Source organism: Centropristis striata, chromosome 16 (assembly GCF_030273125.1).
Source record: "Centropristis striata isolate RG_2023a ecotype Rhode Island chromosome 16, C.striata_1.0, whole genome shotgun sequence".
Classification (NCBI taxonomy): domain Eukaryota; kingdom Metazoa; phylum Chordata; class Actinopteri; order Perciformes; family Serranidae; genus Centropristis; species Centropristis striata.
The window spans coordinates 3184887-3197258 of NC_081532.1; the positions used below are offsets into that span (position 1 = coordinate 3184887).

The window sequence follows — 12372 nt, forward strand, 5'->3', positions numbered from 1 at the left end:
TTTTACATCTAATTTTGGTCATTTTGACTGTATTTTTGGTCAATCTGTGTCTTTTTTGGTTATTTTTACGAGTCTTTTGGGTCAATTTGTGTCTTTTTTGGTTATTTTTTTGTCTATTTTGGGTCATTTTGTGTCTTTTTTTGATCATTTTTACATCTACAGTCATGAAAACATTCTCGATAATAACCAAAATCATTCTAAAAAAAAAAAACATGGAAAATGTCTAGATATCAGCTCTTAAATTAAACTCTTATGAGCTATTTTTGTTGTTTGTTGACCAAAGTGCTTTACATAAATGAATAACAACAAAAAATCCATAAGATAAATAAATAAATAACAATAAAATCAAAGATAAATTAAAAAAGACACTTTCATCTAGTAATATATGATATGAGATGTACAATACAACATAGAAACAAAAGTTGGGTGGAGTTTTGGAGTATTTGCCGTTGTGTGGGCTATTAACGCCCCTTTTTTCACGTTGACCAATCACAGCCCACGAAGGAACGTCCAATCAGATTCGAGATTGGGCCCCGCTTAGTCCCGCCCCCCTGTCAGAGTAACTTGCGGGCAGACTCGCTGCAGCATTTATTAAGTGCTCTGGAAACAGACTGAGTGGCAGTTTGATAGTGAACTGGACCAATAATAACCTGCAAACATGGTCGATGCTTTCTGCGGAACATGGAAACTGGTGGACAGCCAGAACTTTGATGATTACATGAAGGCACTAGGTAAGATAATTCAATTTACCTCCTAGAAATAAGATGCAGTGTGCACTGTAAGAAAGTCTGTAGATTTTATTGTGAAAAACCGCTAAACCATGACAGTAAAAGATGTAAAATGATAAATGGGTTAATTCAGTTTCAGTAACAATGAAACACCGCAAATGTATAAATCAGCCAAAACAGGGTTTTTCCACATTTTTTAATTTTTAAAAAATACATTACTCCACTGTAAGATACACTAGCACCATGTTTGTTACAAAAATATATTGTAATATATATACAAGCCATTTATTTTTTGTTAAAATGTCTCACTGTTAAATGTACTAAACACTATATCTCTAACAGAAATATACTGTAATATTAAATGGTAAAATCTTTAATTTATGCAGCATTTATAAAGTATTTTCTTGTCAATTATATGGCAGAACAGCGTTTCTTTTGATGGAAAAACTTTTACTTTTTTTTACAGTAAAATATGGAATAAAATGGCAAACTTAAATTTGAAATCAACTGTGCAAATATCATTTTACTGAATATTACAAATAGTTGCACCATATTTATGACGGTAAAGTTCTGGCAACCAGCGCTGTTGCGTTTTTTTACCGTATAAACAACAGTTTTTCATTTTAATTTTTTTACAGTGTGCAATGTTGAGTTTATGGGATAGTAGTTGCTTATTTTGCTCATATTTTCACTTTTAGAATAGGGGGGAAAAGTCAAATAGTTGTGCTAGTTTGTGTCCACACTGTAAAAAAAAAATCTGTTTAATTTACGGTAAAATACCGGCAGCTGTGGTTGCCAGAACTTCACTGTAAAAAATACAGTGAGAGGGGAAAAAAACTGTTATTTAGACTGAATAATCCTGTTTTTTTTTCCAGGTTAATTGTGTCTTTGTGACATTATGGTATTCCTCTATTAATTTTAAATACATTTAAAAAAATATTTTTACAATTTAAGTTGTGCACTATTCCTTCATTTACGGTAATTAAGTGTCTATTACGGTAATGTACAATTTTAAATTCCACACCTTATTTCTAATGCAATTTGACACTGTTTTACTGTAATTTCTGCAATCATTTTTCACAGTGCAGCATAATGCATTATTAAATGCATCTTTTTTTTTTACACAGGTGTTGGTTTTGCCACAAGACAAGTGGGCAATGTGACCAAACCGACAGTCGTGATCAGCCAGGACGGAGACAAGGTGGTGGTGAAAACCCTGAGCACCTTCAGGAACACGGAGATCGGAGCCAAACTGGGAGAGGAGTTTGACGAGACCACAGCTGATGACCGACACGTCAAAGTCAGTAAGATAAGTCCGGCTGTAATCTAAACTGTGCTCTGACTTTAGACCTGGTTAAAATTATTCTGTGTGTGCTTGCAGTCCACCTTCACCATGGAAGGAGACAAACTGGTGCAAGTGCAGAAATGGGACGGCAAGGAGACCAAATTTGTTCGAGAAATCAAGGATGGGAAGATGGTGGCGGTAAGTAAATAACAGTATGATATATAAAGAATGTGAATCATTAGTTTATGGAGCCTTTTGCATTATAAAGTGGTTCTGTACACTGTAAAAAATGTCTGTAGATTTGACGGTGAAAGACTTTAAAGTACTTTACTGGAGTACTCCACTACATTTAGAGACAGATTTTGTACTTTTTGCTCCAGTATGTTTAGCTGACAGCTTTTTAAAAAAAATAAAAATGATAAATTTAACAATCTGAGTGGGTCCATTCTGCATAACAAGTACTTTTTACTTTTGATACTTTAAATACATTTTGATCCTGCACTGTAAAAAATGTCTGTAGATTTTACAGTGAAAAACTGCTAAATCACAACAGTAAAAGGCCGTAAAATGATAAATGGGTTAATTAAAACACCGTAAATGTATATAACAGCCAAAACAGTATTTTATTTTTACAGTTTTGTTTTTTGAAAAATATACTACTCCACTGTAAAAGACACTGTAAAATGTATTTAATATATACAAGCAAACACTGTAATTTTTGCATTTATCTTTTGTAAAAAAATACTTTTTCTCACTGTTAAATGTACCAAACACCATATCTCTAACAAAAATATACTTTAATATTTAATGGTAAAATCTTTAATTTATGCATTTTGATTTATAAAGTATTTTCTTTTCAATTATATGGCAAAACAGCATTTCGTTTAATGGAAAAACCTATGATTTATACAGTAAAAAAAAAAAAAAATGTCAATCTTAAACGTGAAATATCTTTTTGCCAATATCTTTTTACCGTAATATTTAAAAAAGTTGCATCGTATTTATTACAGTAAAGTTCTGGCAACCACAGCTGCTGTTTTTTTACCGTAAAAACAACAGATTTTTTTTTTTTTACAGTGTAAAACACTTTGAGTTACAGTTGTTAAAATGTGTTGTAGTAATTATCTTGCCTCACCTTTGCAATGGTGCAATAACTGAAGTCATATGAGCCAAACGAACCTAGTTGAACTTACTTTACATCCACTATAAACTATTTCTAGACCTTGCATTAAAATCACAACTAAATGTAAGCATGCATCATGTAAAACAAGCTGATTTTTGTTTTTTTTCCTTGCAGACTTTGACTTATGAAGGAGTCCAGGCCGTGCGCTCCTATGAGAAAGCCTAATTCACTTGAATTAACTGAGCAAATCATCCTGCACTGCAAACGATCAACAAGGTGTTCTCCTTTTATAAAAAACATTTTTACAGTATGCAGTGATTTGTGCACTTGTAACCTGAGATAAATATTTTGGGAAATCTTTTGTAAGATCTTTTGTAAGAAATTGAGACTGTGAAGGCCCTAAAACTGTTTTTCTGTGTATCAAAAAAGGGAAAAATAAACTTGAGCTTGACTAAAACCCTGAGAGCTCCATCAGTGCCACTTTATTTCAACACAGCTCCCTCTTTTCTTTTCTTTTTTTTTATCTATCTAGGCTGCTGTCTTTTCATGCAACTTTCAATGCACTCCTACACTGAAAACAAAAGAGAGATTTTTTTGGCCCTGTAATTATTATTTCAATCATCTATATAAATTCTACAACGAAATACGAATTCAGTGCTTTTACTTTAAAATATCAGTTTTTCATGTCGTGCATTACTTAGTGATTGTTTGTTATTATGTGTCCTCAGTTTTGTCTGTAAATTGAATCATTCGTTCCAAGTAATATTCATTAATAAACCAGTTCAATGGCTTCATTAGTTGATATTTCCAAGTAAAATGTAATTGAGGGACATCAGTGAATCTGCAATTTACTTGTGTATTTTCATAAAAAATAAGTGGTTCTATTAAATATATAGTTATTTATTAAATATATATATTTATTTATTTATTAAATATATATAAACATATATTTATTTATTTATTAAATATATATATATATATATATATATATTTATTAAATATATATAAATATATATATATTTATTTATTAAATATATATATATATTAAATATTTATATATATTTTTATTTATTTATTAAATATATTTATATATATATATATATATATTTATTTATATATATATATTTTTTTTATTTTTATTTTATTTAAACAAAACACAACATAAATCACCAATGGACAAACACAGTAAAAAAGAAAAAAAGAAAAAGAACAACAACAACAAAATCACAAAAAACTTAATAACATAAACACTTTCTGTGTGGAAAAAATGTCACTCCAATTTTTTACAGTGTGCATCTTTTCAAATCTGTCAAGTGAAGTTGTGGGAACAGAGCTCCCTCTTTTATTTAAACTTTTTTTTTATCTAGGTTGCTGTCTTTTCAGTGCAACTTTCAATGCTCTCCTCCATCTTTTTAAATCTGTGAAGTTGTGGTTGTGGGAACAGAGGAACAGAGGCGTCCCTGTGCTGGTCCGGTTCCAGGTGACAGCTGCAGGGTGACGCTCCGGTTCAGAGCCGGCCGTGCAGCAGCAGCAGCAGCAGCCAGAGTGACCTTTGACCCGGTGGGAATGAACGTCCTGTAGTAACCCGCAGATGGTCAGAGACTACACGGAGCGGGAGCGGGAGGGGGGAGTGATGTCACTCACCTCGGATAATCTGGTGTTAGTTGTGGTGTGATTACGTCGAGGCATCATTCGATGGTGAGAGGACCAACCCAGGCTGAACGCTCCGATGGCATGACACATGACGGGACAAAGGACATTAAGAACATTAAGAGGACACGGTGCTGGACGGGACAGTCAGCAGCAATCCAATATCACACAGTTAGAGTCTTAAATTAGAGGCAGTCACGAAACCTGCACTGCAGAAAAGGTGTTTAGTCTAAAAACCAGATAAAAACAGTAAATCTGAGGGAAATGATCTTGCTGCATGGACAGATAATTTACCTTGACCAAATGAATATTATTAAATCTAGAAATAAGCATGTTGAACCCTTAAAACAAGAAATTAACTCTTAAAACAAGTTAATTTTGTGTCACTTTTGTAATTTTTTTTGTCTTTTTTGGTCATTTTGTGACCGAAAAAAGACACAAAATGACCAAAAAAAAGAAAGAAAAGACGTAAAATCACAAAAAGACATAAAAAGACAAAAAAAGACACAAAAAAGATGCAAAAATTACCAAAAAAAGACACAAAATGACCAAAAAAAACAAACCAAAAGACGTAAAATCACAAAAAAGACATAAAAGACACAAAATGACCAAAAAAAGAAAGAAAAGACGTAAAATCACAAAAAGACAAAAAAAGACACAAAAAAGATGGAAAAATTACCAAAAAAAGACACAAAATGACCCAAAAAAACCAAAACAAAAGACGTAAAATCACAAAAAAGACATAAAAAGACAAAAAAATTCCAAAAAAAACACACAAAATGACCTAAAAAAAGAAAAGATCTTGCTGCATGGACAGATAATTTCACTTGACAAGATTTCTTAAATTAAGATGATTAAATCTAGAAAGTGTTTTTAGACACCCTTTTTACAGTGTGTTAGCATGTAGCATTATAGCTCAGTAATAACATTGTAGTAGCTGGATAATAAAGATAATTTTAGATAAATATTATACCGTGTTCTGGGTGAATAATCAACTCTGATTGGCTGCAGGATCAATGGACACCTACTGTCTGTTACTCTCTGGAACAATGAACAATATTATCAATCCATAAAACCATTATGGGATGGGAATGGTCGTTCCAGGCATTAGCCAAACCCTCGGGTGTTATTAGGGAATTGTGCCTAATGCAAAACATTTTTGTATTGTGTTTGCATGAAATATAAATTATTGTTTTTTTAAAAAAGTATTTTATTTTATTAATTTCTGTGGGTCGTCATAATTAGGTACCAGGAAGTACATCAAAACAACAAAAATTAAAAAAAATAGCAATTTCAGAATTTCATCAATATCAGAGTTTCATATTTCATCAAAATCAAAGTTTCTTCAGAATTCCATCTGTTTTATTAAGTTCAATGCTTCCCTCAATACTAATAAATGGTTATACAGACCCACCTCTACCATATTTGTCTTTTTTTTGTTTGCTTTGGCAAGTGAACTTGGTATAACCAGGTTAATAACCCTTCAAGGTGTTCATTATCAGGAAATATTGCATGTCAGGTTGTTATGACCTATTGATCCCTTAAAGTGAACAACTCGTTGTGCAATTATTTGAAATAGTTTGTTTCAATGTAAAACCACACAAATTGTATGTTTAATGCTGTGACTTGTTCCATAAAAACATACATACAATAAATTAGAATATGATGGAAAAGTCCATTTCCAGTAGTTTAAATCCTGGAAAAGCTTGAACATGGACCTTTTACCTCCTTTAAAAAGTGCTTGAATTTGACAACTGAAAAAGTGTACGAACCTTGTGTTTCAAACCTGGTGTTCTTTAACCCTTTGATGCACAACATGGGTCTAAAGTGACCTGATATAATTGAGTTTTTATATTCTATATCTTTGCAATAAATTATTTTCATCATTCAGTATTCCAGGTTTTCCTCAATTAGTTTGTTTTTGATCATCATACAACCTAATTTTATGTTTTCCTTTATTATTTTTTTAATAAAATCCCTTTTTGTGTCACTACTCTTCTGATGCACAACATGGGTCAAAAATGACCCATGTCCATTTTTTAACTAAGTAGCTTGCTAAGCTAACTACTTAGCTAACTTCTTGGCTAAGTAGCTTGCTAAGCTAACTACTTAGCTAACTTCTTGGCTAAGTAGCTTACTTAGCTAACTACTTAGCTAACTTCTTGGCTAAGTAGCTTGCTTAGCTAACTACTTAGCTAACTTCTTGGCTAAGTAGCTTACTTAGCTAACTACTTAGCTAACTTCTTGGCTAACTTCTTGGCTAACTTCTTGGCTAAGTAGTTCGCTTAGTAGTCTGCTAAGCTAACTACTTAGCTAACTTATTGGCTAAGTATTTCGCTAAGTAGCTTGCTAAGCTAACTACTTAGCTAACTTCTTGGCTAAGTAGCTTGCTAAGCTAACTACTTAGCTAACTTCTTGGCTAAGTAGCTTGCTAAGCTAACTACTTAGCTAACTTCTTGGCTAAGTAGTTAGCTAACTTCTTGGCTAAGTAGTTAGCTTAGCCAACTAGTTAGCTATGTAATAATACAAAAACTTTTTTTCTTCATAAAGTATGAGCGGCAAAATGGAAATAATGATCTGTTGTTATCAAAAACAAGATATTTAAAGAATACTTGGAATATTCAAACGTAAAATAAGTTGATATCAAAAGATAGAGCACAGAAACACACAGCAGCATTAAATAACATGGGGAATAACTGCGGGTCATTTTTGAAAAACAAACAAAGAAAAAGTGGAAAACAAGTTGTTCCTTTGCATCCTTTGCATATTGATCAGGCAGTTTTTCAAGTTTGGGCAGAGTTGTGGTCAAAAAGAAGACAGAACTTGACAGCAAGTATTTCAGTGAGTGTCCTCTTAAGGGTTAAGGAGCCAGTTAAAGCGTCCCTGTCCTCTGCTGCCCTGCGCTGTGTCTCGCCTACTGAACACTGTGACTACAAGTGGCCATTCTTCTCATCTCCTCACGCAGCCTGCCAAGTTTCTGGCTCCTCTGAATAGCCGACGACACAAAGAAACCCTGGTAACTGGAGTGGAACTCATTCGGCTGCTGCTCACTGAATTAATTCCAATCAAAATCCGTCTTTATGCTCCAGTTATAGATTGCCAAAAAATTACCTCTTTTCTCACTAAATCATTTGCATAAGTATTCAGGGGTGAAAACGGCTACAAGGCGAGTTTATGTGACAATATTCACAGCAGCACAATCACAGTGGAAAGGCAGAAAAAGGGAGATAATCACATTCCATGTTGCAGAAAGCGTGAGAGTTAATATGTGAGTGTAGCTTCTTGTGTTCCCAGCAGCTTCCCAGGGTGCACAGGGAGTTTCCTCTTTGTGTGAATCTGTGTCAGCAGTGTAAAGTGACCAGTAGTAACCTTTCTCTGGCCTCGTTACAGAAGTACAGACCCCCTACTTACTGTACATCCCCTCCCCTTCACTTTGATTCCCTTTTCTTAATATTTCTCCTTCAAACACTCATCAGGGCTGCAGGAATCACTGAGGAAACTGGTCCTAATGTCATTTAAAACAGCTATTCTCAACCTTGGGGTCACGAAATGATTTCTGGGGGTCGCCAAGTCAGCTCTGTCTCCACTGTGTTCAAGTGTTGATGTGTGAATGTGTTTTTGGTCACTTAATGTCTTTTTTTGATCATTTTGTGGTGGATTTGTGTCTTTTTTTGGTCATTTTGTGCCTTTTTTTGGTCATTGTGTGTCTTTTTTGGCCATTTTGTGTCTTTTTTTGATCATTTTGTGGTGGATTTGTGTCTTTTTTGGTCATTTTGTGCCTTTTTTTGGTCATTGTGTGTCTTTTTTGGCCATTTTGTGTCTTTTTTTGATCATTTTGTGGTGGATTTGTGTCTTTTTTTGGTCATTTTGTGCCTTTTTTTGGTCATTGTGTGTCTTTTTTGGCCATTTTGTGTCTTTTTTTGATCATTTTGTGGTGGATTTGTGTCTTTTTTTGGTCATTTTGTGCCTTTTTTTGGTCATTGTGTGTCTTTTTTGGCCATTTTGTGTCTTTTTTGGTCATTTTGTGCCTTTTTTTGGTCATTGTGTGTCTTTTTTGGCCATTTTGTGTCTTTTTTTAATCATTTTGTGGTGGATTTGTGTCTTTTTTGGTCATTTTGTTTCCTTTTCTGGTCATTTTGTTTCTTTTTTGGGTGATCTGAACTGAGTGTGAGATTGTGTTCAGTGAGCGGGGGTCGCAGACAACATGCATGTTAAATTGGGGGTCGCGACTCAAAAAGGTTGAGAACTACTGGTTTAAAAGACCACAAGTCTGGTCATTTGGCAGGTATATAGTATATTCTGTGATTACAGATATGTTAAACATGTTGAGTTTTTAGTTAAAAAAAAAGTTGTAGTCATGTAATCCTAAAATGTGGTTGTTTATCTCACCATTATTGTCCCATCAGGAAAACTACTGACGCAAAATGAATAAATCAAAGCATGGAGTCAATAGGAGTCACAATTACAGGTTTCCTGCATATACATTTGTTTAGATGGATAGATTTACCAAAAAAAGATGTAAAAATGATCAAAAAAGACACAAAATGACAAAAATAGATGTAAAAATGACCAAAAAAGGACACAAAATTATCAAAATAGAAACAAATTGACCAAAAAAAGATTAAAAAAAAAGACACAAAATGACAAAAATAGATGTAAAAATGACCAAAAAAGGACACAAAATTATCAAAATAGAAACAAATTGACCAAAAAAGATGTAAAAATGATCAAAAAAGACACAAAATGACAAAAATAGGTGTAAAAATAACCTAAAAAAGGACCCAAATTGACAAAAATTGATGTAAAAATTACCTAAAAAAGGACCCAAAATGACAAAAATAGATGTAAAAATTATCAAAAAAGGACCCAAAATGACCGAAATAGAAACAAATTGACCAAAAAAGACACAAAATGATCAAAAAGACACAAATTGATCAAAAAAGACACAAAATGACGATAGATAGATAGATAGATAGATAGATAGATAGATAGATAGATAGATAGATAGATAGATAGATAGATAGATAGATAGATAGATAGATTTAAACAAAGTTGTGTTTGGCTCCTTAGAGAAAGACGAGACGGACCAAAGAAAGACTTGATTTGCTCTGTTTTAATGTCAGATTGCTTCTATTCACAAGCATAAGAAGATGTAATTGACAAATGATACATAATGTGGGTTTAACTGCAGTTAAAGAGCAGTTTTATCACTAGTAATGCTTCAGGGGCTAAAACTGACTATTTACAATGAGATCATTTTAAATATGAATGGTTGGGTACTTGTACTTATTAGCAACATCACTGAGAGACAAATGTCACTTATTGGCATTTAAATGATTCATTACTTCAAGTATTTAATGTTACTATTCTCAAAGTTCAGGGGAAAAATATCACAAAAACATTAATGAGCACAAAACTAAACACACACACATCATGCACATTTCATTATAGACAATCAGACAAACATCACTGGGATATTCAATAAAATGTATGTATTGCACATCTTTAGTTTAAATAATTAAAAGAAATATTCATCTTTTGTCACCACGAATCAAAAACAAAATCTCCTTTGAAATCCAGAAATTTAAAAACAAACATTCAAAGACAGTTTTCTGTCATTTTGGGAACAAAACCTCATCAGTGATAAATAAATCTCCACAATAAATCTCCAGCTTACACAACAGTTGCTGCAGCCTGAGCCCTAAACAGACTATATATATAATAAAGAGTACTTCTATTATTCTAATAAAATAAAAGATAAGTGGATTTACTTTAGGGATTAATGCCACAAGCTGTAATAAATGATTCTGTAGTCATTTCATTTTACTTAATATACTTTATCCTTTATATCCTTGATTTTGAGGCAGTTGTTTAGGTAACTTTAATATAAAAATGTTGAGATAGAATCTACTTATTTTGATCACATTAAATATAATCTTTATGTGTATGTAATTCTAAGAGAATTTTGAATGAATCCAACACAATAGAATAAGTCTGTTTTTAATTGACAGGCACTTCCTGTTAAGTTGTTATTAACTCAACTTGTAACGTAGTTAGATTTAATAAATAATATTGTGTGCAATCTGTTGCCTAAATTTTATTGAGTAGCTATTGTTTATCTTTTTTTTACAGTGTATATATATATATAATAAAGAGTAGTTCTATTATTCTAATAAAATAAAAGATAAGTGGATTTACTTGAGGGATTAATGCCACAAGCTGTAATAACTGTCCTCTATGCAGCATATGGAGCGAAATTTAAAGAACTGTATGTAAACAACAGCTGTGAAATAATGCACCAGTTTACATGTGAGATCATCCTGTTGCACCATCTGCCTCGGTGCACAGAGTTATTACACGACGTGCAGAAATAATCATAAATGTAAATGTTTAACTTCAATGTTCGACACTTTAACAACAACGTTCAGGTTGTCACATTAACCTGCTCAACAGCTGATTCTCACAGCATCATCCTCCATCACTCTCCAGAGACTTCAAATACTTGAAATCAATCTGAAATCATAACCCATACCGTGCATCACATGCACAGGATATTCATAAACTGTAATATGAACCCTGTGACCTTTTAGAGCACGCTCAAATGGGCGTTATAATTAGATATGCATTAATATCATGTTATTTATGTTTTAAAAAAAATATGAAATAGATGACACTTTCAAAGACTTGGAACGATTTTTCCTAGCATGATGTTTCTGTTCAGTTTATAAAAAAACAGTTCAAAAGGTTGCTTAAAATATATCATGTTTGTATATTGTATACACAGACAAACAGACACTTTTTTGGTCTATCAAGTGTTAGTCGCTTCCCTTTTGACTGACAAAAAATCCATCACATGTGCCCAACGTTTAATGTTCCAGCTTGTAAAACACATTTGATAACAGTGCAAGAAAAGACTTTACTCAACTTCTACTCATTGACATAAACAAGTTGCATCAAATTCAAATGCCTGAAGTAAAAGAGTTGGAAAAGAGTGAGCAACTACTGCAGCTACTGCAACAACTGACTGCAGCTACAGCAGCTGCAACTACTGCAACTAGTGCACTATGCCACTAGTGCAGCTACTGCAACTACTGCAACTACTGTAGCTACTGTAGCTACTGCAACTAGAGCAGCTACTGCAACTACTGCAACTACTGTAGCTACTGTAGCTACTGCAACTAGAGCAGCTACTGCAACTACTGCAACTACTGTAGCTACTGTAGCTACTGCAACTAGAGCAGCTACTGCAACTTGTGCAGCTACTGCAACTACTGTAGCTACTGCAAATACTGCAGCTCCTGCAGCTACTGACTGCAACTAGTGCAGCTACTGCAACTACTGACTGCAGCTACTGCAACTACTGACTGCAGCTACTGCAGCTACAGCAGCTTCAACTACTGCAACTAGTGCACTATGCAACTAGTGCACCTACTGCAGCTACTGCAACTACTGCAACTAGTGCACTATGCAACTAGTGCACTATGCAACTAGTGCACCTACTGCAGCTACTGCAACTACTGCAACTAGTGCACTATGCAACTACTGCAACTACTGCAACTACTGCAGCTACTGCAAATACTGCAACT

The 12372-nt window shown here is 33.5% G+C and overlaps 1 protein-coding gene across 1 annotated transcript; it reads left to right on the top strand.

Annotated features, from left to right (window-relative positions):
• Nucleotides 1-571: 571 nt before the first annotated feature.
• fabp7a (fatty acid binding protein 7, brain, a) lies at nucleotides 572-3599 on the top strand. The gene is made up of 4 exons (XM_059353181.1): nucleotides 572-731; nucleotides 1856-2028; nucleotides 2110-2211; nucleotides 3311-3599. Exons 1-4 carry the CDS (start codon nucleotides 659-661, stop codon nucleotides 3359-3361), a joined length of 399 nt encoding a protein of 132 aa, XP_059209164.1. The 5' UTR covers nucleotides 572-658; the 3' UTR covers nucleotides 3362-3599.
• Nucleotides 3600-12372: the final 8773 nt, after the last annotated feature.

Bases quoted from the DNA above. Each gene is read 5' to 3' on its own strand.
- fabp7a (XM_059353181.1), top strand. From the start codon at position 659: ATGGTCGATGCTTTCTGCGGAACATGGAAACTGGTGGACAGCCAGAAC. The intron at 732-1,855 runs GTAAGATAATTC...TTTTTTACACAG, and splicing joins TGATTACATGAAGGCACTAG to GTGTTGGTTTTGCCACAAGA. The intron at 2,029-2,109 runs GTCAGTAAGATA...GTGTGCTTGCAG, and splicing joins CTGATGACCGACACGTCAAA to TCCACCTTCACCATGGAAGG.